Source organism: Drosophila obscura, unplaced genomic scaffold, assembly GCF_018151105.1.
Source record: "Drosophila obscura isolate BZ-5 IFL unplaced genomic scaffold, ASM1815110v1 contig_73, whole genome shotgun sequence".
In the NCBI taxonomy this organism is placed as follows: domain Eukaryota; kingdom Metazoa; phylum Arthropoda; class Insecta; order Diptera; family Drosophilidae; genus Drosophila; species Drosophila obscura.
The window spans coordinates 2,506,723-2,534,347 of record NW_024542865.1 but is presented as its reverse complement, the minus strand read 5'-3'; the positions used below and the strand labels follow the sequence as shown (position 1 = coordinate 2,534,347).

Sequence of the window (27,625 nt, the reverse complement as noted above, 5' to 3'; positions counted from 1 at the left end):
TCATCAAGTGATTATTTCTTGTATTAATAACTCAGTAAATTCCATTAATGTGTCTGTATTGGATTGGATTTGTATCTCAATTTTTACATTCTTCTGTAGTCCATTTCTAGCAAGGATTCCCCTCTACTGTTCTAGCTAGAAAACTTCTTTTGCTTAAACAAATATATATACAATTTTCCAATTCAGTTTTTAACTACTTTTGTGCCACAGTCAGCGGTTGGCTGCTTGTGTGGGTGCGGGGGAGGATGACATGGACATCCATCGGACATCGGAGCAATTTACTCGACGAGCAACAAACCAAACGAAATCGAAACAAATCGTCAACGAATAAAGCAAATCTAAATATTAATGTGCGACTCAATGAGTCGGAAACGAGCTGCCACAAGCAGGGGCAGTGGCAGTGGCTGGGGCATGCCACAAGAGGGAGAGCGCAAAGCAGAGCCGCCTGAAGGTGCCTGCTCCCCGCCCGAGATAAGCCATGCGGCAGGTAGCAAAACTCTGTTTCGCGTTCGCGTTCCTTTTTACCTACTCAAAAGGGGAGACAGCGCGCCGCCGCGCGCGCGCGCGAGTCCGCAGCATGCCCCCCCGCCCAAGGGCCCCCCCCCCCGAGCGGGGGGGTGAAAGTAATTTTTTTTTATTTAAATTCTATCGTCGTTGCGGGTCAAGCCCGCATATTTACTCTTTGGACGGGAGGCTGCCTGCCTGCCTGCCTGCCCTGCTGCCTGCTGCATGCCACAAAGCCAGGCAGAGGCAGGCAGCGACAGAGAAAGTGAGCGACAGAGGAGAAGATAAAATATGGAAATGGGACACAAAACGGACACCGGCGGGGGTACGGACATCCCAGTGGACGGACTGAAAATCGGCTGGAAATTTCTTTCGCTTTAGACATAAATATTTTTTATCACTTGCCATCCCCATATCTCTATCTCTCTCTCTATTTCTCACTCGCGCTCTCTCTCTCTCTCGTTGCCTCTCTGTCGCTTTTTTATCCCTGGGCTTTCTTCCTGTTTCGTTGCATTTGTAATGAAGTACGGGTGGACTATTCTGGTGTATTCCGCCGTAGACTAATTCAAATTTAAGCCATAGAAAATTAATATTTTCCTGGAAACAGCACCCGGCCAGCTACTCCTCTTCCGGCACAGATACGAGGATGGGCAGATGATGGAAAACCAAGGAAATGGCATGGGATAAGCACAAACAATATTTCTGGGGGGGGGGGGACACTCCTGCCGCTTCAAGGTCAGAGTTTAAAGGGAGTACTACCTATTATTCCCCAAGATGATGCCAATGAAAACACAAAAAAGATAATGCCAGGAAATATCTCTCCCTGTCCCTTGTCTTAGGGGAGTATTCGTGCAGCAGAGAGCTTTTCCTATAATTAGTTGAATTAATCTTGTAATCGCACTTCTCTTTATTTTTTTTCACCCTCTCCTTCTCCACTTTTCACTGCCCCTTTGCAATTGTCATGGGATGTTGAGTGAGGGCCATAAATTAGCTCTTTCACTGACGTTTTACCGGTTGAGTCTTTAAGCCGCTGACCTTTCAACCCCCGCCTGAATGACACTCCCACACCCACCCACACACCCACACACAGATCCACAGATCCACACCCACGGCACTGAGTCCTGTCTTTTTGATTAATATTTGGATGGAGGACAACGACAACGACGACAAAGACAAAGACAAAGACGACATCGATGGCCTACAAAAAGTTAATCGTTTGTAATTTATGGCTCTCTGGAGGCGGCTTAGGGGGCGTGCCCATCCAAAAGGTAAGACACTGCACTGCACTGAAGGAAATATTTAATGACAACTGGGAAATTCTACAGCATAATATTTTAAGGGAATTTATTGGATTCAGTGGAAATTAAGTTGTGGCATTTGCAGCTCAAAATATAAACAACATTTATGATCTAGGTAAAGAATGTTCTCAATTTGTGGATTTTAATTTGGAGTCTTCTGTAAGAACTCCTCGAAATCTCTGACTATGGAAACCAATGTCCGCTTGAAGCAAATGTCTTGTGGGGAAACTATCTGCTTCTGTCCGTTTTTTCTTCTCTTCTAAAATCGTTTCTTATTAATTTTGTGCATATATTTCTCATGCCTTAAATATTTTCAAGGCCTTAAAGGGGTTCTTGTTTTCCAGTGTTTTCCCTAAAGAGAATTTCCGGCATAATTCTGATATAGATGACAATATTTTTGACAACAATGTGACACATGGAAATGGAAGTCCAGTAAGAGACATCGAGCAGCGCCACAGGGAATACCAGAAGGCAGCGGCAATTTCACAACGAGCGGCTATGCTATGCCATTCCAAGTGTTCAAATAAAACACACAAAAAAAATCCAAAAAAAAAGAGAGAGAAAGAAAGAAAGAATGTTGGATGGCAATTTTGGAATCGACGCTCAATTGCCAGAGCAGTGGGGCCTTGGGGCCGTGTAGGATAGTGCCCCCCAATGGCGAGGGGCAGACAGACAATGCCTGCAATTGAAAACGGCACTCGATGATGCCCCAGCGATGATGCACTTGATTTTCCGCAGCAGTGTCCAATGCCACGCGAATGACCATGAAAAGAACTTTGAACTTGAGGCTTCAATCGAGGGTTGCAAGAGACGAGAGGGGCATGAGTGGCATGAGGCATCAAGGGGAGGAAATCGGAAATCGGTGGCTCAAGTAAAAGACTTAATGAATGAATCTGTGCATGAATGAATGAATGAACCTCCTTTCAACAGCCACTACACCACACACAACAGATAAGATTCGTGTATATATTTCTTGAGTTACGGATAAGAACAGTGCCCAGATAATAGCTGCACATTTGGGAGTACAATTACAGTCAGAGTATCTCCGTATACCCAGTCATTCCCACATCTCACGTTTTACCATCCATTGATGGATGCTGATTTATGTGTTTTATATTTTTTCTAGGCTTGTGCATAATCTTTAACACACAGTTTTAAATCAGGAATGCAGTTCGAATAAATGCCAAAACGCGTTGCCAATATTTCCATTATATTCTATGGAAACCACAGCCAGAAATTCATATAAATTTGTTATTTATATTTATGGAAATCAAGTACTTTAATATCCTAGCAGCATGCTCCTTTATTTTTCCTTTAATGTTAGACAACATTTATTTATTTATGCTTTGTAGTTGTCATCATTTAAATGCGAGACATCCCCATAGAACACTTAACTAACTTTTGTTTTCTCAGATTAAAAAATGCTTTTTTCTTCAAGTTCAAATTATCAGCTTTATCTATGGAATGTCCGCTGATAACAGTGATATTTTCGAGGGTTTCTTTAGGAAAATTCTTTGGCAGGAACATTTATGCATTTTATGGGAATTTTTCTCTCCTTTAGTTGCAGTAAAAAATTAGGGAAATAAAACCCAAGAACGCCTTTGGAGGCCTCCTTGAACAGAGAATTTGGACAAGAATGCCCCAAAGACTTAGGGCCTTCCAATGGCAATGGATATTACAGGTGCGGGGGCATGCCCCAGAGTGAAAAGGAAGGGGGCGCTGTACTCACTTTTACATTCGTTGGCATCATTATCGGTGGCACGGCCCCAGGGGCGATCAAAGTAGAAGGGCTTGCAACGTTCGCACTCATCGCCGGCGGTGTTGTGCTTGCAGGCGCATGTCATCGTCAGCTTGGAGCTCATCTGGCCATGCAGCTGCAGCTGCAAGCCGGAGGCAGGGCGTCCAAAGTGTCCATGGGAGAGTGCGCCTCCTGCCGCAGCTCCTGGCGATGGGGCATCATCATCCTGGCCATCATCCGTGTCGGTGGCGGAGGCGGAGACCGCAGAGCCAATGGTTGCCACACACTCGGAGGCATGACCGTTGCACTTGCAACGTCCGCCGACGGCAAAGTCCGACACAGCATAGTGCTGCGTGATGGGTGGCAGTGGCAGCTCCGCTGACGGTGGCGCTGTGGCGGACGCAGAGGCTGCGGCGGCAGCGGCGGCGGCGGCAGCCTTCAATTGTGGACTGGGGGTGGTGGCCGAGGCGGCAGCCGCCGCTGTGGCAAGTTTCGTCTGGTAGTGCTTCTCGTAGGCGCTGCTGCCGCCCTTGTGCTGCTTGGAGTGTCGCTTGCCGCTGGGCCCATCGCTGCCGCTGTCGGCGGCATAGTCCAAGTGGAGATCGTCGTCCAGCTCGAGATGCTTCTTGGGCTCCTCGTACTCCTCGTCATAGCCGGCGCTGTCGTTGTCCTGCAGATTGTAGTCGTAGTCGTCCTCGTGCTCGTCCAGCTCCAGTTCGGCCTCCTGGCTGGCGCTCATCTCGTCGCTGAAACTATTCGCGTTGCGCTCCTTCTGCAGCAGCAGCTGCGGCGGCAACTCCAGTCGATGGAACACCACACGAATGTCGGTGGCCGTCACCCAATCCTGCAGCACCAGCGACGAGTCCAAATCGTTGGCCGACGGCCTGCCCTCCAGCGTATTGAAGGCGAACCTCTGGGCGGCGCCACCAATGTCATGTTGCGAGTTGATGCACCGCGCCTCCTGCTCGTTGAATTTCGAAATTTTGGCGCGATCCGGACGGCCGTAGAACTTCTGGCACTGGGAGCTGTAGAACTGGAAGGGCTGCCAGGTCTGCCCGAAATCGGAGCTCTTGAAGATCGCCAGGGAGTCGGGTCGTGCCGCACGGGGGCAGAACGACAGCGAGATGTACGTAAGCTCGTATTTCTTGCCCAGCGACAGGGTCAAGGTCACATTATCGGGTGGCGCTGTGTCCGGATCGTGGGGCACATTGACGCCCGCCGAGCGCCAGCAGGTCACGTTGCTGGGATTGTTCAGGTCCGTCAATGCGGAGGCGCCACCACCGCCGGCGGCATGCCGCTCGCATACCCGGCATTCACCCAGCGAGCCATCACGCTGCAGTTCGCAGTAGCGTTCCGGCCGCTGGCCGCCGCAGATGCTGGAGGCCTGAACGGGATTCCCGTAGGCGGCATTCACGAAGCTTGGCAGACACTTGCGCGGCTTCCCCTCGAAGTAGCACGGATCGTTGGGGGCAATGCCGCCGGAGATGCAGAGGGGGGCCAAGGCCAGGAAGAGCACCAAAAGCTCCATATCGTGTTCGTTTCACTCTCTCTCGGTCTCTCTCTCTCTACCACTCTCTCACTCTCTCTTGCTGCGGCTCAAAGGCTCTGCTCTTCGTTCAGTTTTGTTTCTCTTCTCTTCACTCGCGAGGATCAGTCACACACACACAAACAGAAAAAAAAAATACAACAGTTATAGCGCGGCACACACGCGATTGATCGGATCGTCACAGGCGTCACTGAGTCTGGCAGCAGCGGCGGCCGCATGCAACATGCAACAGCTGCCCGCGCGCTCGTCGTAATGTCTCTTATTGGGGCAGCCACCAGGCCAGCCAGCACCACTTACGCTTCACGCTCTCTTTCGTTCAGTGTTTATTGTACAACAGCCGGTGCTCTCTTCCAACTCGGTCAACCTTCGGCGCTGCTCTGTTCTCTGCTGTCGCTTCCTTGGCGGCAGTATCCTGCTGCTGCTGCTGCTCTGCTGCTCTGCTGCTGTGCTGCTTGGTAAAACTCACCACTGGGGGTGGCTGGGGGCCGGACGCATGTTGCGGAGGCTGCTGCACACACACACACAGACAGACACAGCCAGCTAACACGAACGAACTCGCACACGAAAAAAAAGATAACAACAAAAATGCGTGGAACACGACGGAGGGTTACGTTTTCGTTTCGGCTTTTACGCTTCGGCTTTTACGCTTCGCTTTGTCTGTCTCTCTCGCTTGCGCCGCTTCACGTTGTTCACCTGGCTAACGGTTTTGAATGAATGAATAAATGAATGAATGCATGAATGCAGGGGCCACAGAACATGATGCTGATGCTGGAGTGTTGCCAACAGATGATGCTGCTGGCCAGTGTTGCGAGTGTTGCTGAGCAACACTTGCTGCTGCTGCTGCTGCGTGCTCACACTCGCTTCGCTTGTGTGCTGCTTGCTTAGCAACAATTGTTGCTAGGGACTTGTATACATAAATGATGGAGGGGGAATCTAAAGGGGATCTAGACATATTTTAAATGGGTTTAATCCTTACCAAATCTGCGAATTAATGCGTTTGTCTGCAGAACTCCTTAAACAGGAAATCCCACAAGTGAAATAAAAGCAAAAGCTTCGCAACATCCGTTGTCTACCAAGAACATGCAAGACAGAGAAAGAGCGAGACTGAGAGAGAGAGAGCAGCATAGACAGAGCGACGCCTGCGCAATCTTCTCAGCATGCGTTTCGTTCGTCGCTGCCTCTTCCACTTAAGCAGCGCTTCCTGCAAATGGATTTTAATACTCAAAGCTTAACCCACGGCATGCTCTTCCCCCCGCCCGCCACACCTCCTGCAGTGCTTAGCAATTTGTAAAGAGCGCATTACCTGTGACCCACACACCCGCACTCGCGCTCTCCCGCTCACACTCACCCACAGTGCCACGAGAGGGAACGTGCCGTGGGAGATCTTCGCTGAGCTTCCGTTATACCTTTGTTGTTTTCTCCACCTCTTCTCTCACACACTCTCACAGTCACTGCGCTGCCGCTGCTCTGCTGATTTTGATACCCTTTGTAAAGAGGTTTGCGTGTGGATATTGCGGATATTTTTAAATGCAAACAATTTAAAGGAAACTTGGACAGCTAGTATATCATAACGAGTGATTACTACTGATCTCTGCTCTGAGCACTGCCCAGGAACCTAATTGAACGAAAATCAGAACACAGGGTATTCAATGCTTCGATCCCCCCATTGCCTTGGCTTATTTCTCTTTGATTTATTGCTTGTGACATTTCTTCGGCTTTCGAGTCCGATTCGAAGTCGCAGCCGCAGCCGAAGTCGACGTTGACGTCGGGGCTGCGCTTCAAGTGGTTGCCCCCCTTGCCCTTTCCTCTGCGTTCAGAAATCCCCGTCGTTATGTTTTATTTATAACGGATTTGGGCCTTTCGTCGTGCATTGTTTATAAATATTTATGGGTAAGTGGGAAAGGGACAAAGAGAGACCGCGAGTGCTGAGCCGGGGAGAGCGGAAAGAAGGAGAGATGGATAGTGGTTCTCCCTTTATGATTCCTTTTTTGCTTATTTTTTGACCTGCTGTGGATTTTGTTTCTCTTCTGTGTATACCAGGGGTCCGCGCACAGCCTCACATATTTTTTTGGTGCGTTTGTGTGCGAAGACAACAGACACGAAGTCAAATACGTTACTTATTTCTCTGCCGCTGCGAAAGCCGAGGAATTGTGCATAGGGCACACGAATGCTTCTCTGCCGCTGAGGCAAGCGAGCAGAATATGAAGCCGTTTGTGCATAGCGCGAAGCATGTTTCTCTGCCCGCTACGTCAGTGGGGCAGAATTTTCTCTGCCGCTACGTAAGCAGCGCAGAATAACGAAACCACACGAAGTCTTTACGCTGTACGTGTGCCGACTGCGCTGCTCGAAATTTTTTCCTATGCACAGTGCATACGACGCTGCCGCCTTTTTAAACTTTTTATAAACGGTTCCATAAAAAAGAAAAACCATAAATTATTTATTCACTATTATTTAGTTATTATTTTTTATTATAATAGATTATTAAATAATTCTGCAAAAATTGATTAATATTCGATGACTTTATCATATCGAAATTATTTCTATGGCAAGAATTATCTTTTACTGAGAGGGTATCTGCAAGTCGCAACAACTAATTTGCTTTTGTGTTTTGGGATTTTTATTTTGATTTGGGTCCGCATTTTTTATACAATATTTCGTGCTGTCCGTAATGGAATTTTAATTTTATTTGCGTACATCCCGCAGCTCCTAGGAAAGTGGCAGGCGATTTCTTTTTTTCTTTTCGAGTGAAATCAGCCCCCAGAGCACAGCACAGCACAGCACTCCATTCCACTGCACTCCAGAGCTGGAGCTGGAGCTCCAGTTCCAGATCCGACTATTGTCAGCGATTGTCTCCTCCGTTGGAGGATGGGATGGCTCCGGGGTTCGTGGCGTTCAGTGGAGCAGAAAGGTGTAATTATGACGCCGGGGCCACTTGGTCGAGTGCCGCTAAATGGCCATGATCATTATGATCATTATGATGGGGCCTCTGTGGCATTGAAGGCGTACTCCAAAAACTGCGCGTTGATGGATTCAAAAGATGTTTCCAAAAAAAGAGAAATACTTTCACTCTAATAGGCTCTTACCAACAATGTTTTTCCTCTTGTCCTGGAATGATTTAGCCTTTAAAATGGGAACATTCCTCATCGAAATGAATTGAAATTCTTTGAAAATTCATTAAATGCGTTTCAAAGCCATTTTGGAAACATTTTCACTTAAATCAAGCTTATCAACGCTTTCTGGAGCTGCAATCCAATGCCATAAATTGCTAAGAATAATTATGACACACACACACACACAAACACATGCATACATCCAGGAGCTTGCAGGCATTGGGCACCGGCTCTTCTTAAACAAATTCCAAAATCATAAAATGGCAGACAGGCCAGGCAAATGACCAACCAACACACAAATCAAACTATTTTCACTTCACTCTCTTTTCGGTCTCTCTGAGGTTCTGAGGCAACATAAAGCCAGGATGCATCGTCGTAGGGTGACGCACTGTTTTCCCAATGATTTTTGAAAATATTTTCAAATAAAAAAATATATTTGGGAAGAATTTCCAAAGGTTATTTTAAGGTTATATCTATATATATAATAATCCATGATAAAGAAGGTTCTAAAATATTCTACTGCAAATACAATTTGTCGCTCTCCCGCTCTCTCCACAGTGTGTCTTAGCAACAACCTTTGACGTCACAAGTTGAAGCATCTGCCCCCATGCGTCACCTTTTCATCGTAACAAACGCAATCAGAGTTTTCCCCCCCACTCTTTCAACTACTCCGCTGGAGCAAAGTTATTTATGCCGTGTATCCATGCCATATAGTTTTTCGGTCATACACAGACATACCACCGATGTAGACCACAGAGTCCCCCCCTTCTGGTTTCCACCCACTGTTTCTCGCATGTATTTATTTATTTGCATTTGTGTTAAATTTTCAATTCATTTTCCGGAAAAATATCTCGCTTTACTGCTTTGCAAAATGTTTGCCAGAATATTTGTTATTTTCCGCACTCGCCCCAATGGTTTTTTGTGGGGTTCAGAGTTCCGGGGGAGTTGTTCTTGCGGCTTCTATGTATTTCTAATGAGCCTTATGGGTGACTGGAGTCGAGTCCCGGTCCCAGTCCTGGTCTCGGACTGGACCACTGCCTCTCATGTGTGTGTGCGTGTGTGTCTGTGTGTGTGTGTGTAATTTGTTTCATTTAAATGATTTATTTATTTTTGCTCATTCGCAAAGCTTTCGGCATGCAATGCAGACGCACGAAAATAATCTCTGACTTTTGTAGGAGTTGGCTGGCATGCCCCGTATACTACTTCGGGGGGCCCCCCCCTTCCCCACCCATCACATATCTTGGGGGGCCAGCGCCGCATTGTTTCTGGTCAGAATTTTTGGTTCTGGTCTTGTTTTTGTGTGCGGGGGAAATTGCTTCTGGCATTTGATTTGTACATCATTTTTAACGAAGCATACTGTTTCCCCTATATGTATGTATATGAGGAGGAGCAGAGAGGTAGCGGGGTGGCGCGGGGCGGGGCGGTGCAGGTTTTGGAACGGAAGGACATGGCAATGGACAGACAGACACGAAACATATCCTCATTGCTGTAGCTCTTGACTCTGTGGCTGTTTGCTTCTCACTCTCTCTCTCTCTCTCTCTCGCTCTCGCTCTTTATCTTTCTCCCACATTCAGTTAATGAACGCAAAAACTTGGCTTGCAGATGTGGTATACAGTGAAAACAGTACTTAAAGAACGCTACAAGCTCAGAAGCTTCCACCACACTGACCTGATTTTGCTCTCAGGAAAACTGTCCTCTAAGGAACGTCTTCACTGTACATTGCTGTGTGGTTTTCCCCAAAAAATACACGTATGTACATATACATATGTATGTATATACATATGTAAATATACTTTGTGCAGTTTTCATTCGTTCGTTGGTTCGCTCTGCTCCTGACAGGATATTAAATAGGCATTTTTCATTTGCAGGAAATATTAAATCAACAAATTAGAAAATTACAATACAAGAGAAGGAGGCAAGAGAGAAGCGGGCAGAGAGTCAATGGAAGTCCTAATGGAATTGAACGAGGGAAGGAAGGAAGGCAGAATACATTGTGTATTTTGTTGTGGGGTTCCGCCTCCTTGCCGCTTCTGTTGTTTGTTGAAGAAGCCAAAGCTGTGTGTTGTATCCTTATTTGTATCCAATCAGGCATGTCCATCAAACAATCCTGCAAAATGTACATACTTATATACAAGAAGAAACTCTTTTTAAGATGGGTCTTAAGTGCCTTAAAATAGAAGATTTAAATGCTAAATGATGGTCATAAAAATAAGTGGCTTAATTGAAATATTTGTCAGCTCTTTAAGAACTTAATCGTAATAGATAAATGTATGCCTTAGCCTGGTATTTATTTATATTTTGCATGAATACTTGAAAATTTAACTAATTTTTAATTAAAAAACGGCAACGTTGTGAGCTGCTGCAAAAGCAGCGACTCTACTTTTATACCGGGCACTCATTGCTTCCATTTTTTCGCTATTGTTTTTAATTTTGCTAAATCTGTGTGGCTTTGCTCTCACACCAAAACGTCGTTCTCTCCTCGATCTCCTCCGCCAGAGAGTGCACACTGCACGAGGAAAACTGTGTGTGAGAGAGAGAGAGGGAGATTGAGTATGCCACTGCAATTTGGTATTTTCATAATAATGAGCCGATCTGATCGAGTTTCGGCAATCTGGAAGATATGGTTATTCTCTACGATTCTACAACTCTCCCCTGCTGCTGCTTTCTTTTTATGGCTTTCCCATGTACGATGCCGTTCCCATCGATCCAATCCAAAACCAATTGCTGGTGGGATTACCAAATCAAATGAACCAAGAAAAAAAAAAAAAAACACGAGGGAAATTTCAACATAGGATTTCGAATCGAAACTCGCATTTCCCAGTTCCCATTTCGGTTCGGCATTGAGGCATATCTTTTCATTCCTTTGCAACTGCAACTGCAACGTTCCTCCACTTTTGCCGCGGGGCCTGCATCGTTCCTCTACGCTCTGCTCAAGTGCCAGGCAGGCAGGCAGACAGAGAGAGAGAGAGAGAGACCCAGGCGTTGTATGGTCATATCTCAAGTGCATCAGCCTCATCATCATCCTCAGCCTATGCTCATCGCCGTCGTCGTCGTCGCTGGCGGCATCGTCATCGATGGGAGACAACGACTATCGGGAAATCACGTAATGGGCACGTAGGCCAAATATTTACTTAAGCCCCAGTCTGAATCGAAGGGAGGGAGTCTGCTCAGTTTGCTCAGTCTGCTGGTGGATGGAGGTGGTTTCCCACCTTAATGTTCTTCGTGGCAAACCAATTGACTTGACAAGTGAGGAGAGCTGCCGCTGCCGCTGCTGCTGCTGGTGTAGCAGGAAGGGAAGCGTGAAGGAGTCGCTGGAGTAGACAATGACTTCCTGCTGCAATTGTTTGACTTAATTGCCAGCGCACTGCAACTGCAAACAAAGCCGAAGAACGGGAACGGGATGGACTCTGCATTCCAAGCCAAGCGGTGCGGTGCGTAGAACATTCCTTTGAGGACCACCCGCAGGTCCCCCCTAATTTCCGCGAAGCAATCAATGATGGACCTGATCCCCGGTCAAAGGGCCACAACAATTTCATTGATTATGGCAGGCAACATGGCGATTTGGTATGTGGATGGAGCAATAAGTCCCGCCCTTGAGGGGGAAATTGCCAGCACAGTGCAAAAAGAGCGAGAGGCATGCCCCGCCGCCGCCGTCGCCATCGCCATCGTCTTCGTTGAGTGTGGCAAATATCAAAGTCAAACAAATGTGAAGTGTGTGTGGCAGAAGTGGGGCAACAACTCCTCGCCGGTCAGGGGCCACCATGGAAGGTGGCAAGTGTTTTGCACTAAAAGCGAAACTACTTAGCATTTGCCGCCATCCAACTTCTGCTGGCAAAAGTGGGACTCAGAGACGCAGACGGAAACGGGGACGGAGGCGGAGTCTGGACTCCCAGAGTTGAAGTTGAAGCCCAAAAGGCGAAGGCTGGTGGCGGAAACGGTAGCGGAAACAGAGCAAAAGCAACTGAAACACAAAGCAGAAAGCAAAAGCAAAAAGGAAAAACGAAAATGGCAAAAAAGCGAAAGCCCAGACCGGGGAATGAGGTCAAGAGACAAAATAGGCTTACTGACATGTGTGTCTCTGTCTCTCTGTTTCTCAGTCTGTTTGTCTGTTTATCTGTCTGTCTGCCTGTCTGTCTGTTGGCCCACTTAGCCTCCTCCCACTTCTATTAAGTCCCTTTTGCGGGAATTTAACGGTCAAATCGCTTGACTTCTTCCTGTCCAAAGAGCAAATTCCTTGAGGCTCTTTTGGGGGCTTTCTTCAGCTCATGGGGCTTTATTTTTACTCGTGGGGATATTTTTTACTTTTCCATGTCATATTTGGCTCGAATCAACAGATTTCTAGCCTTAAAGAAGCCAGAATCAATGGCTATCGGTAGCCCAGTGGCTTTATTAATATACATATTCATCATATTTGTACATGTAACAATTTATACTCACCCTAAAAATCCCAGCAGCTCTGCATTCTGCCACCAGCACTTAATTTCTGTCCATTCCTACCTTCCAAAATCGTATTATTGAATTTAATCACAGATTATTTTATATTTCCCAATCATTTACTCATCCATGCCAACAAATTTGCGCATCTCTGGAACAAAATTTAATAATGGTTGAAATTTTCAAAAAAAAAAAAAAAACAGCTGTTCCTAGAGATGAGAGATTGCACATCGATAGCCCTGTTCGATAGTTGCAGATATTTAACGTTGGCATTTGGTGATTTTATTTTTCTTTTTTTTATATTGGGACTATCTCTGCTTAACGGATCTAAATTTGAGAGTTTTACCAGCGATTTTCGAGCAAGAAACACACCATTAAAAGTACGCATAGACCACGATACAGAAAAACAAGATGGCGCAAAGAATGCCGCCATTTTGTACTCATTTTGCTCATATATGCGTCAAAAATGTCGCTTGCCAACAACAGAGCGCATATATGCATCTCGCTCACACTTATTGTGTTTAAGGTTGCCAGTTAAGGGAAAATTACAAAATAATACCCTGTATTGGGGATATATTAGTTGTATGGTCAAGTAGATGTGTGTAACGCCTCCCATAAACTATATACATAAATATGTATATTCTTGACCAGCATCAATCGCCGAGTCGATAAGCCATGTCCGTCGGTCCATCCATCTCAGAGACTATAAGAGCTAGAGCAACCAAATTTTATATCCAGACTTCTGTTATGTGACGCTGCTACATGTGTATTTCAAACCTTCGCTCCGCCTCACAAAAAGGGGCGAAAATCTGCGGTATCCACAATTTAAAGAATACGAGAAACCCGAAAACGCAGAATCATAAAGAATGTTCATGTCTACAAGATTGCCGAATCTGGATCAGTTTTGATTATTATTATAGCCAGAATGAAGAAATTTATTTTCAGTTGCTACGCCGAAATGTTCGCTGATTTCAAACCAGGTGTTCGGTCGTACATTATATACATACGTCATACGCGTCACTATAGCTTTGCTCTTCTAACTTTTGTATCGTGGGCATGGACCGTGCTCTCGTTGTGTCGCGACGGTCGCCCGCATGTTGAAAAATTTAATTTTGTCCATGGGCGTGCGTGTTCGTTCAGTACGGTATTGGCACGAAAAAAACACGACGAGAATTTATTCGCGCAAGAACAGATTTCATTTTCCAATCAGAGCGTGTTTTTTACTCAGATTTACTAAACAAGCAAAAAAAAAAAAATCCATAACCGATAATTTGTTCAATACTTAAACTATGACCCTAAGCTTTATATTGTTTAATATTATCTGGCGTGTTGGACTGTGCTCGGAAAACTATTTACCGTGCGTGTGCAAATTTTAGTTTTTGTGCCCTGTTGGGTCGTATCGAAAAATTGCCCATCTCTAGTGCATTCTCATCCCAAGGCCCGACGCCCATCCCTAGATCTGATGCCTAGCAACAGGCCTGCCAACAGAATGAAAAGCGAAAGGCAGTCGACGTGCGACTGTGTTTCAGCGGCAGGCCTCACTTCCCGTTTGGGCGTCATGGAGACAAGTTCTCCTCCATTTATTTTGACTTACTATTTCTTAATAAATACAATTTTTATTTAACATTTAAATAGTCTTGAGTGATAAATAATAATATAATTTTAAAGAATATACTAAAAGAATTTTAATTTGAATTCTTGTTCAGGTTGAGCTTGGGCTGGTTGTTCCTCCTAGCCCAGGGGTGCCTCTTGGCGCTGTTGTTGCCTGCTGGAATTTGGCTCTTTTGAAATACTGAGATTGCTCCACAGCTGAATGCCCGTCTGCTGTGCTGCTAAACTTGTGACTCGAATGGGGCAAATGGATCATGTATAATCATCTCTTGGGGAAGAGAAGTACGCACAGAACCTGCAAGTACGTACACGTGCACAGCAACCGATTTTCGTGGAGCCTGCGACTCCGCCAGAAAAACTGTACCCGGCGGTAGTTTAAGGGCAAAATTATGCTGCTTTGTTCCGTTTGCAAAGTGTTGTCAAAGCGGCTCAGAAAATATAAATAATATAATTGACCAGTAAAAGTTTTTTTTTTATTTATTTATTTGTAAAACTAGGACTTTATGGATTTTATGGTTTTGTTAGGTTTCGTATAATCTTTAAGCAATTACATCAAACCATTTTTCAGCCGCTGATGGTCCCTCCATTCCTTCAATGATAAACAACCCATTAAAAGCCCTGTCTTCGGCATCGCTTGATGAAGCACAAGGAAGTGTTCGCTTCTGGAACTGCTGCTGCACAGCTGAACTTATTGACTTTTCCATGGGTCCCTCCAAACTTTTTTTAATAAAATTCAGGTAGCCATTGTTAGCCTTTCGTTTTGTGTGTGTTTCTGTTTTGGGTACTAGTTTTTTGGCCATATTTTATCCAAAACAGAACGCAGGCTAATACTTTCCACTCGTCGCGGAGAGAACAGCTCAAACCCATTTGTAATACCTTTACTATGAATAACTGGAATAGCTGCTGTGCTGCTAAATTTATAGAACCTTTTCTGCATTGGCGCTGGCATTTCAGTGTTGAGTGTCTCGATTTTAAATGGATTTACATCGCTTTCATTGGATTGCGAGGATAAGCCTTTGATTTGACGGCAGGGTCTCGGGTCTGAGTAATCAGGCGTCTCGAAAGTGGACTCATGCTCATATCCAAGGGAACCGGTGGTGGTAATACAAACCATCGGCATAGGGCACCATTAATTTTACCCCTCAAAAACTCGCTCTGGAACATGGGCCAGCGAACGGTTAACTGTGAAATTGTCAAGAAAATGCGTGTTTAAGCCAGATTAAATGCATTTCATTGTTGATTTATTGAGCCACAGCCACTAGCCACCATGTCAGCCCTTGCCCCCATGTTTTCCCCTCCCCACACACTCTGCCCCAAAAGGTCCACTCCACTGATTCCCCCCCCTGATTCGAATACGAATTCGTTTCGCTCCTATTGTTAACTCCAATTATTTATGGGTAAAAAATGAACGACATGAACAAGTCAAGAAAGGCAGGCTATCAAATTTCAATGATGCCTTCAAAGTTGACCCCCGCAGCATGTTGCAAGGCTGCGCCACAATGGTGAATTTCTCTTGCCACATGTTGTGGCAGATTTGTACACATGGATCCAACCATTAGGGAACTTTAAAATGTATTGTCAACGACAATACAAAAACAGAAAAATATGCAGTGATGCTTCGTGGAAATCCCTCCCAAAGCATTCCGTAGAATTGCCCCAGCAACATAGTTTTTTTTCTTTTTTTTCCTTGGGCCGACATGTGCCCGAAAAGTAACGGCCTCGCCAAGCCCTTCTTGTTGTTGGAGCGACTGAGCGACTTCACGAGCAGTCAAAGACGAATAAACAAGAGGTAAAATTACAATTATGCGCCCTCTGTCCACGGGGGCGTTATTTATTCCTGATCATTCAACATTTATAAAAACAATGCAATTTAATTGCATATCTATTTTTTATGCAGCGATAAACAAAAGATGCAAAGCAAAAAAACATCCTGAATATAATTAGAAGATTATAATTATTATTATTATTATCAGATTTAGCCTGAAAGAAGCTAAAAGTGCCAAAGCTACTACTTATATGCTACAAATGGCAGAATATGCTGAAAGAAGCTAAATTGGGCATCACTGACCTTAATGTCAGTGCGAGTGAGCGGCAACACATATTTATTTGTATGTATGCGTGTTTGTATCCGTAAACAGTTTATGCAAAATTATTTGAGTTTAAATTCAATTATAAAATATATTATGTCGGAGAGTCGGTTCCCTTAGACAGTAAATTCTAGCGCTGTCGCTTCTCTCTCCAATAGGCTGTTCAGACTGGGTCATGCTTCTTTGCGAGTTTTTCTTTCCCTCCCTCTCCATTGGTCATCTTTACCCCCTTCTTATGCTCGTTGGTGAGGTTTCCTCGCTTCTTGCACAAGTAGCACAAAAATTGATAGCGGTTAATATTAGATAGATGTTTGGCCATTTCGTCTTCGCGGCTGTCGTCATCGCTGTTGTCGTCTTCGCTGGTGACGGCACCGCTGGCGAATACTGTAACTGTTCCATCTTTCCTTGTTCCTGGAGTGACCTCAACAGTGGCTGCTGTGATTGCGCAGACCACTGGTTGATTTCATTGGACCACATGGTTAGCTGTTCCCGAAGCCAAAACCAAAGTATTCATTAAACCCAATGATCAAATATATCCTTGATCATATATACATCATCCCAATTCAATCCATTCTCCTTCACTTTTTGCACTTCCACTTCGGCCCATGAGCCCCTCTTGTTCCAATCGAAAGATTGGAGGAATAAAACAGGCGAGCAACAGCCAAAGTTAGTTCTCTGCCGCTGCGGCAGCCGAGCCGATCTACACGCAGCTTGTACGCTGTACGTGTGCCGATTGCGCTGCCCGAGATTTTGTCGGCCTCTGCTCTAGAGGCTGCTGCAATCAATAATGTTGCATTTTGTCCCTCCTGCTCCTGCTACACCTTGCACTGGCTTGCGGCAAAAACTACAATACATCATTTTTGTTGTGCACAAGGCTTATGGCTTCCGAAAAAAATTTGGCCGCACGCAACCTTTCTGTTCAACAAGCGAGCACGCATTGAACGTTAAAGGACCAAAAACCGAACGATTCGGCAGCCGACGGGACCACCTTATACATATAATAATATATAACTGCATCATGAAATCATCCATTTGATTGAGTCGTGGGATGGGATGTGTGGGTGTGGGGCCCCAGCAATATTCCGTAGGATCGTCTTTAATTCAATGACAAATCATGTGTAGCATCCCAATGTCAATCTTATATTTTTTTTATTCCTAAACCAATTTGAGCCCAGGCCAAACGGGTTTATTCGCATTGCAGCATGTTGCCAAGGCAGCTGAATGGTGAGTTTCTCTTGCCACATGTTGCCAGCAGGCTGCTGGGGTCTGGTCGGCAGGGGGGACGGGGGATGGACGGAACCTGACTGTCTGCGAGTGCTGCCAAAGGAATTGGCTTTGGCGATCGAGTGGGCGCCGCGTTGCAATACCTTCTCTTTCTTGTTGTTTTATTTGCTTTTCGGTTCGGCAGGGCCTGGGGCAGGGCGTGTCCCTCAGGTGGGCGCGCAGTCGATATCGCAAAAAAGTAATTAAAGGCAAGCGTGGCAGGAATGGAAACCTCCACCGCCGCTGCCACCGCCGCCACGATGATGATGATGATGATGCTAAATGCTGATGCCAGTCGCAGTTAAACGTTGCACATTGCCACGCCTACCGCCCAGCACTTGGCTGTCAAGTGCAATACGTGCCACATGCGGTCAACGAAAAAAGGCAAAAAGGCAACAACAAGAAAATGGCAAATGAAGTGGGGCTGCGGTAATGCAACGAACAGAGAGATGCTCTTTCCATTTGCAAATGGCTGAAAACTGTGCAGGGGAAGTAATAAAAGTAGTAGATATAAACCCGATATAATCCGCAACACTTCGACATCCATTAGGTGTGTGTGTGTTTTAGCCTTTACAAGTCTGCCTGCGAATGCCTGCCTGCCGCACATTAGCCTGAACCACATAGGATGCCACCGAACTTATCAGAGAGTGGATACACTCTCTCTCTATCTCTGTCTCTCTCTGTCCATGTGGCAGCCACCAAAAAGAACAACAATAACGACAACAGAATGCATCCGTTTTGTGCAACCGAAACGACAATTATCAGCGACATGAGCAAACCAATTGTTCAGTGGCCCGCTTGTGCCAGGGGTACTCCATTTTCCATTGTCCATGGCGACAGGGTTATCCTTTGTCAGTGCCTGTGTGTGTGTGTGTGTGTGTCCGTGCAGGAAGAGAGCGATAGATAGGCCTGGAGCCAGGACTCGGACCGGACTCCATTGACCGCACCATCTACACACTCCACTCCAGAGTCCACTCCAGAGCGGGTTCATTTGTGTGTGTAATTGTTTGCCAGGCTACACTGATTACGGTGTTCAATAATAGTCGAAATTCACGGCATCCATGTCCGGGTCACGCCCTCTGGTTATACATACACCCCCATACCCCTTTCAAGCCCTTCCTGCCCTTCCTGCCCTTCCTGTCCTTCCTGCCTTCGGTGTTTCGGCTGTTTCCTTTGGTGTTGGCTATTTTTTTTTTTTATTGGGGACATTGTTAAATTTATTCAATACTTCTACACGGTCCTTAGAGCTAAACAGAAAAAAAAATTGTAAATATATATATGTATATGTATGTATATGTATATATATGTATGTATATGTATATGTATATGCATATAGTCATAATAGCAAAGTGGAAAATTATAATTACAGTGAACACAAAAATATGCAAATACTTCAAAAAGCTTAAAAATAATTTACAAAAAATAATAATAATAATAATAAAGTACGGTTAGAGCGGGGGGGGGGGGGGGCATGCAGGAGAGAACAGCAGAGCCAGCAGCGTATGGAAATTGTCTTCGTGGGAGCTTTGATCGAAAAAGATGCACTAGAAACTCTGGAAACGTAACTCCAATCGATTGATCTCCCTGTATGCATTCCCACAGCAGAATATGTATATGTACAATAGGACAAACAAAAGGATAATACGCATATGTTACACAGACAAATACCCAACCAATCGTAGCCCTAGGCCTCCTTGGCCTTGCCCTGCTCCTCAGGCACATAGGCCTGATTCTCAATGCCCAGAATAGGCGGCGATGGAACTGGAACTGAAGCTGGAACTGAAGCTGGAGCGGATGTTTCGAGGGATTCGTGTATCACATTGGAAATGATGCCATTCATTTGACCCTTGGCCTCGCTGGCCAGGGCCAGAGCCTCAATGGTGTTGATGTTGCCATTGGGATCCTTGATCGATGCCCGTTCCGCATCGGTGCGCGCCAGCTGGCGACGTTGCTGCACCTGGAAGCGGTACATCCAACTGGACGTATGGATGGGGCGACAAAAAAGGGAGAATAAAATTGATCAGATCAGGGTTAACTGGCTGGATCGGATGATGGTGGGCACTTACAGAAAGATGACAACGGAGAACATGGTTAGGCCACCGCCAAGCAGAAAGAAGGCGCCCGGCAGCACCCTCAGTGTGGCCGCGTACAGTGTCGTGTACATCGGTGCAAATACCATGGGCATTAGGGCCTCGGCGACACCAAACAGCGAGTTAACCTTGCCCAGTTCGTCCTTGGAGACCAGCTTGGTGGCTATCGAGCGCATGGCAATGAAGGCGGTGCCATTGAAGATCTCCACCAGTCCGCCCAGATACATGTGCCACGGCACCGTGGCAAAGGCATAGACAAAGCCGGACAGGATCTTCGAGGTGCTGGACAGAACGCCCACGAGGGCATCGTCAATGCCCAGCTTGTGCGAGAGAATGCCCACGCAGAAGATGACACCGATGAGGCCCGTGAACATGGCATAGGTGGAGAAGAAGCTGAACTCCACCTCCGACCAGTTGAAGCGGAATCTGGTGAACAGATACGTCACAGCCATCTCGCCATGCAGCGGACCAATGATCACCATCACAACGATCATCAGCAGAATGACGCGTTTGCGTCGCTGATTCTCGCCCTTCTTGAACGCCACACGGAACGTCTGCACCACATGCTCCTTGTCAAAGAAATCGGCCAGCAGGCTCTTTTGCGTGGGACTCTTCTCGGGCCGGGCCGTCGGCTCCTCCAGAAAGAAGAAGCCATAGACAAAGGCCACCACATAGAAGAAGGCCGAGATGGAGAAGACGCCATAGAAACCGATTTGCCTGCCACAAAATATAAATGAATTAATTAAAAATGCCAATTGTATGGTGGGCTGGTCACCACCACTCACTTGAGTAGCACCCCACTGAAGGCCATGCCAATGGGCACACCCACAGAGAAGCAAACGTTGAGTATGCCAATCCTTAGAGTGCGCTCCTCCTCGGTGGTGATGTCCGCAATGTAACTGAAAACGCCCATCAGCATGGTGAACCAGCCCCCACTCAGGGATGGAAAGATGGCCTCCGTGAGGGCGGCCACCTCCATGGGTGTATCCTCAAAGTAAACGCACAGCATCAGACCGACAACGCCCAGAAATTCACCCACCACTGGTATGAGCATGCAGGGCTTGCGACGTCGATGACGATCACTCCACGAGCCCCAAAACAGGATCAACAGGCAGGGGAATAGCGATTGGATCACTGTCTTCCAGGCGGCCATTCTAGCCACCATCTGCTGCACCGTTTCCTCTTCCCTGAAAGCAGATATAAATGGCGCATTAAATGCCTGTCTATAGGGGCAAAACTCATCCCTTCTAGCCCATTCTTACATGGTATAATTGGCCGTTTGGCGGCGTGTTAGAGCATCGCACACCACATCCCCGTAGGCCATATTCACGCGACATGCCTTCTCCAGATTGAGATTCTGTGTGGCCAAATTGGACAGCACGCTGGGCATAATGTATGCCGCCAGTATGGGCTCCACGGTGATATTATTCGATATCAGGCGAAACTTTTCGCGCCATGTTCGCTTCACATCTGCCGTGGTCCCAGTCGTCCCAGTCCCAGTCCCAGTTGCAGTCGCTTTTGGTGTCATCTTCACGGGGCACGCGGCGGCGGCTGAGGCCTGTTCCGGCTGTGTGGGCTGTGTGGGTTGGGCTGCAGCCGCTGGCGAGGATGGTGGCGAATCACTGACAGTATATTTGGCATCGTCCAGGCTACCGTCTTTGGGCGACATGCTGCTGGTTGATGATCTCTAAGGGCACACAAATGGCAGAGCAGGCATATTGTTATTATATCTTTGTTTGCGTCTCCAAATAGAATAGAATAACCTTTCAATGTCTAAGAATAAATTGAAAATAATACGAATTATGCTAACCAGCTAAACATAAGCAACATAATCCATTAATACGCTACAGTTGCCTCGTGTTTTAAATTATTATTAATTATTTCAATCGAATTAACATTGACTTTTTTTAGGCAATAAATTATTTAATTTTGTTAAGAATTTTGCTTGCTTTTTGCCACTTTTCCAGGGTATGCGTGGCAGGCGACACTCACCAAAGTTTTGCATGGCTTTTGTGTGTGTGTGTGTGTGTGTGTGTGTGTGTGCCTTTGATTGGATCGTTTTGTCGTGATGAATACTACCAGTACAGTACTCTTACTGTATCATCATTTCGTTTTCATTCACCTTTTATTCGGTTACTGTTTGTTGTTGCCGCCCCCTCGCCACTCCCCCCTCGTGCGTTCGGCGTTCGGCAACAATCAAAATGCGACCTCTGAGTTCTTGGGTACACGCACGCATGGGTATCGTTTGTTATCGCAGGTCTCCCACTCTCTCACTCTCTCACTCTCTCTCTCTCTGTTACTCGTTATCACTCCTCGCAGCACCCCGTGTGGGGTGGTGTGGGGTTTTCCCACTCCGTTCTGCTCGCAGCATCCGCTTTGACACACGCTAATGATGCCTGTTGCCGCTCCATCGTCATTACTGAATATCAATTGTACGATATGTAGTGGAAAACTACTGATCAGGCAGCCGCTGCTGCCGCTGTGTCTCGTGTGTATCTTGATAATCGAATTTTGAAATGTAATTAGTGAAACTCCCACTCTCTCTCTCTCTCTCTGTCTCTCGCAGAGATAACTCTCGTTACCCGCTGAGTTCTTTGGGCTGCTTCGGCGACTTTGGAAATTCCATTTTTTTACATTCCCAATTTTTTTTTTTTTGATATCGCATTTAATTGTTTTTTCAAGTGCATTCGACGAAAGTGTTTACACAATTGTTGCGGCAGGCAGCTTTGGCTTTCCCCTCCTCCGTTTTTTGCTGTACAAAAACCCATTACCAATCAGTCAATCAGTCAATCACGTTTAAACAGCGCATTAACCCTTTATTAGGGCTCATTTTGTTTGTTTGCTGAGTTTTAAAGATAATTTGGCACTGTAATTGCTAGAATTGTTATTTTAACTTAAGGCAAATACTTTCTGTGCAAATTACTCTCTCTGGAATGGAATTTTTAGATCTAGAAATACTTTTGCTTCTGCCACTCAAATTGGGCACAGATTGCAGTCATTGGCTTGGCCAAGCAGACGCCACTTTGGGCTTTAAAAGTGCACTAGATAAGAGGGTATTTTCATTATTTTAGGTATTTTTATGTTGCATACCAGAACTGGAAACATTCAGCACATATTTGCCACCCATTAAGCTGATTTTTCCCCAGTTTTTTGTCTGCCAGAACCCATAGCCTACCCACTGGTTGTGGTCCCTAATAATATTCTCTATCCCACAGCATAGTTCTTCGAATGTTTTGTATACAATTTCCTATCATTAAGAGACTTCTCCTCCATCTGCATTTAGTAGCAACAATTTTTATGGCGGCTCTCCCTCTCTGTTTGTCTGTGCAAAATGTAAGTCCCATTGGCAATGGCTTTAATTTAATCAGCAAGTACTCGTACTCTGAAAATTACCCAAAACTTAGTCAAAAGCTAATTGACCTTGACACACCACACACACACACACATGCACCCCTATATACATATAGAGAGAGAGTGAGGGGGTCTAGCGACCCATAAAGTGCATCACTGAGCGTTTTAATCTTCAACTTCCGTCTAGCGATGACGCAGTCTTTGTATTTGGTAATTTGATCTACAGTAGTACCTGCCAAAGAGCGACAGTACAGCGGCAGTACAAGTACAATCAACATTCAAAGATCTCTTGACTGTGGCGTCACTGTATTTCGACTCGTACATACATATGTATGGCAGATGGATATATGGTTCATTATCTCAGGGCATTGTGCAGGTCACCACAACTGGCAAATCTCGTTTGCTTTTGCTTTTGCCTTTGGCTTCAATTGCCTTTAATTGCTGCTGGCTCAAAAATAAACATTTAAGACACCAGAGTTTCAAACTAAATAAAAAGCTTTTTAGAATCAAGACAATAATAATAACAACAACAAAAACGGGCAGTGCAAAAATTGCTGAATAAAAGTGCCAAAGGGATTTGCTAGTAATTGCTTTTAAATTTAGCAATGGGGTATATTATGGAATACCTACTATTAGAATGGTATTTGCTGAGTAATATTCTTATTTAATATACAATTTAGCACATTAATAAACGGCTGCTAAAGCCCAATCAATTTTGGTTTATTCTCAGAGTTTACTTTCAAGAAATGCACTGCCATTTGTAGGCACATTCGTATTTATATTTAAAGAAATGTATTCCTGCTTCTACCTTAATGATACATAATTCTATTTGTACTTTTATTTCTTAGATTTAATTGAAGAAGCAACCAATTATAATTTCAATGCTGGGCCTTAAATGCTTTCAATCGAACTTTTTCCAGTTTAAATATTTTTAAACAAATCTATATGCATTTTATGATTATAAATCTGTAAGCATAAATTGCAGAAAGTATCGCCGATACTCTTTTGTAGCAAAGAAAAATCCCAAGTGAATTGCCAACCCATCTAAAATATTTTATTTGCAACTCCAAAGAATCCCTGAAGTATTCAAAGCTACGACTCGACTCCCATTTCAGGGCAGCATCGATGACGTGCCTCTTAGTTTGTGGCATCATTATCGTTTATGCACAATCTGAAGTGGCAACTTGTGGCAGACTCAATTTCAACACTGAATGAATCATTATTCTTGAGAGTTGTGTGTGTGGGGGGGAGGGTACGGTACGGTACTTGATACTCTTGACATTGAGATCTGTGCGCGTGGATCGCTTGGATAGCGCAGATCTTGAGCTTGTCTCGCGATTCTGTTTGCATTTTGAAGCTGAATGCAGAACGAACGGCACGGCACGGCCGTCAATGCCACACGAACATGCGGCAGACGTGCGTTGAACCCCACCCGCTCCAACCAACCTACACAACACTCAAAAACGTACAGCAAACAATGCACAGTATGGGTATGGGCATGAGGTATGGGGAAGAAGAGCTATTGAGGTCGTTCAGGCGCCCTTCCCCCGATTCGGTGATCGGTGCTTGGATTGTCGGTGTCTCTTCTATGTGTGTGTGTGTGTGTGTGTGTGTTTGGCATATTAACTAACTTTACCGCTGAATATGGCTATAGTTTTATGGATAGTACGAGTGCGGGTGCGAGAGTACATTTAACTCCAGGAAGCATTTTTACAATCAATTTTTTTTTATCGGATTTGGCAGCAGCTGCAGCAGCAGCAGCAGCAGAAGTCATTTAGGCATATTTCATGTCAAAAAACAATTGCAAAGCTCTCTCTCTCTGTCTCTCTCCCACGCAATTACAACAAATTTATTTAGCCACTCGAGTGACAATTTTTGCAATATTATTTAATTAACTCATTTTGGTTTTGGTTGTGTTTTTTTTTTTTTTTGGTTTTGTTTTGTTTTGTTTTGCTTTGTTAGGGACAATTTTTCGAAGCGCTTCATTTCCGGCTGCGGGCGGGCGCGCTACAAAACTTTTCACACACAAAAACGAATCGAACAAACGATGGCGCTCCAAATTGCCCAGTTACGTTATTAATTGCATGTCTAAAATACAAATACATTGTGCACACACACACACACACCTAATACATATTTACACGTGTGGCATAGCCGTGATAGGCGGGTGGGGGGGGGAGTCCGTCGTCTGTTCTGTGTGTGACACCGAGGCACAAGTTCTGCCTTAGTCCCTGACTAAATTGAGAATAATTAAATACAATTAGCCTGGCGTAACTTTTCGCTCTCTCTCTTTTTTTGGGGGATTTATTTATGCACAATTCAATGGTAAAATTAACTGCTAAAAATAGTTGAACACACCACACACACACGATCTTCCGTTCCGGCAGCAGCAAAACAAAACAAAACAAAACAAATAATAAAATGTGTGACTGAGAAATCTTCAAGTCAAAACAACAGTCAAAAAAAAAAACAAAAAAAAAAAAAGAATCAAAAGCGTAAACTAAATTGATTTAAATAATTATAATTAATTTGGCTTGACAAATGGCTTGGAATTTCGTAATTTTTGTATCCCACAAAAATCTACACACATAAACGAGTAAACAGCGAAAGCGGTCGAGCGGGAAAGAGAGAGAGAGAGAGAGAGAGAAAGAGAGAGTGTGTGGAACCGGGGACCGGGACCGGAGACCCATAAGCGGCGATTCGCGCGAATTTCATTTAATTTACATGTCGTTAATAAAATTAGTAGACAAACAAAAAAAAGAAAGAGAGACCACACACACACACACAGAAACACACAAACACACACAGTCACACACACACACACAGACACTGTTGATACTCTGCACTTTTAATGGGGATTAATCCTCGTTTAGTTTTACCTGTGACTCTCTCTTTTTTGTTGTCTCTGGGAATATCCTGCAATCGGCTCTCCCTTGATGAACTATTTTTGTGTACTTCTTTGGTTTTTTTTTTTACGTCTAGTTAAGCATGGCTGCTCTGCTGCTGCCTGTGTGTTTGCTGGTGGGGGGGGTGTGTGGGGAGGCGGTGGCCGATATCTATTTGCAGTTTTTTAGTTCCAGCCTCTGGCTGGAGCGTATTTTGAGCTTACGGGGAGTGTCTAAACCAGCGGCGTTGAGCTGAACTCAGCGACTACAAATGCCCGCACTCGCATTGGATTTGATGAGTGCCGCCACACAGCCCACAGCCCATAGCACGGTAAAATACGTGCTGCTGCTGCTGCTGCTGCTGCCGCTGCTGGCTCTGCCTCTGTCGCTGCCACTGCCACTGGCACTGGCTACTCTGCCGCTGTCAGCATTGCTTCCACAGAGGTGTCGTCGTTGTCGTTGTCGTTGTATCTGTGTGCCACGATCGGTGCGACGCCAGCGATAAGCACTGGAAACAGCTGGGAACAACAGTAAAGAAATACAACAACAGAAAAAAACATTATTTTTCGACTATAATAGGGCAAAATAAAGTTACAATTGTATCTGTATCTATATCTGTATTCTGTGTGTGTGTGTGTTAGTGTGCAATGTGTCGCGGAAGCCTCAATTAGCCAAAAAACAAAAATTAAAGTTCTCTCCATTATTATTAGCGATTATAATTGAGTAAAACAAACAAACAAACGAAATGTAAAATAATTGAAGGGAAATTTGTGTGCCCATCAAACTCCAACCCGCACCCCCTAATGCGATGGGTTCGTACTGTTGGTAGATCGATCCTAGATCCTAGAACTATTGTTCGGTAGCGCAGATTTTTTTGTAGCCATTTAAACATTTGAGTAGCAGGATATGCAAAGGCAAAGTTGGATTGCTTAGCTGCTCAATGATGCACTGGAATCCCGCCTCAATGGTCTCTCATGGGTGGATACCTACCCCAACATGATGTTACCTGTCACATGATGATGAAACGCATTTCAATGCGTCTGCCAAAGAGCCTCCCAGTCACCACCTGCCTGCAGCCACTGTCTTTGACAGCTGAAGAGGCTTAGATTTATAAAATGTAAAATAAAATTATAAAATAAAACTTCTATTTTAAGTAAGAACGTTATAGATCGCTTATATATAAGCCAAATAATTTTTTTTTTTTTTTACTTTTTTAACAAAAAATATTTTTTTTTTTTTTTTCTCTTTAAATGTCTTTAATGCTAAGTTTGCTTTATTAATTCATGGCTCGTTGCATGGCATCGATTGGAGTTGAACGCCTCTGAAGGGCCCTGACTTACAAAGCCGCAAATGCCGGCAGAGACCGCAACCGGAGACTCGCGCAGCTCAGGGACTGGTAATGTGGTGAGGGGGGGGTGGGGCCTCGGAAGGGCGGTGAAACTCATCTCTGGTCTCTCCGTACCCCGTCATTGCTGGAGTGTAACGAGAGGCCGATTAGCGGGACAGGCATAGCATAACAGGCATAGCTGGCAGCACCAACCCCCCAACCCCCTGTCACTCTACAGCCAGTGCATCTATCTATCTATAATAATATAATAATACTTAGTTATTTGGTAATTTAATGCACGATAATAAATAAATGTGCACATTGTTCTGGGGGAATGAAAAGCGCCAGGTACACGGCTGGGCCTCGTACTGCTGGCTCAGG

At 45.2% G+C, this 27,625-nt stretch overlaps 2 protein-coding genes across 3 annotated transcripts in view; both read right to left on the bottom strand.

The window, feature by feature from the left end:
* The window catches only part of LOC111064965 (netrin-B), a 67,398-nt gene extending 61,611 nt beyond the window's left edge, over window positions 1–5,787 (bottom strand). Inside the window, exon 1 of the mRNA XM_022352881.2 lies at window positions 3,532–5,787. Coding sequence (XP_022208573.2) covers window positions 3,532–5,068 — 1,537 coding nt within the window. The 5' untranslated portion in view covers window positions 5,069–5,787. The remainder of the gene's footprint in view (window positions 1–3,531) is intronic.
* A 13,241-nt stretch (window positions 5,788–19,028) lies between these two features.
* Window positions 19,029–26,195, bottom strand: LOC111064964 (solute carrier family 46 member 3). 2 transcript variants are annotated; one of them, XM_022352879.2, is made up of 5 exons: window positions 25,912–26,195; window positions 20,944–21,368; window positions 20,467–20,868; window positions 19,658–20,398; window positions 19,029–19,567 (listed from the first exon to the last, which is right to left on the bottom strand). In XM_022352879.2, the coding sequence occupies exons 2-5, from the start codon at window positions 21,348–21,350 to the stop codon at window positions 19,276–19,278; spliced, it is 1,842 nt and encodes a 613-aa protein (XP_022208571.2). In that variant the 5' UTR covers window positions 21,351–21,368; window positions 25,912–26,195; the 3' UTR covers window positions 19,029–19,275. The 2 variants fall into 2 exon arrangements, with proteins under 2 accessions (XP_022208571.2, XP_022208572.2); XM_022352880.2 differs by having other exon boundaries at window positions 26,142–26,164.
* Window positions 26,196–27,625: the final 1,430 nt, after the last annotated feature.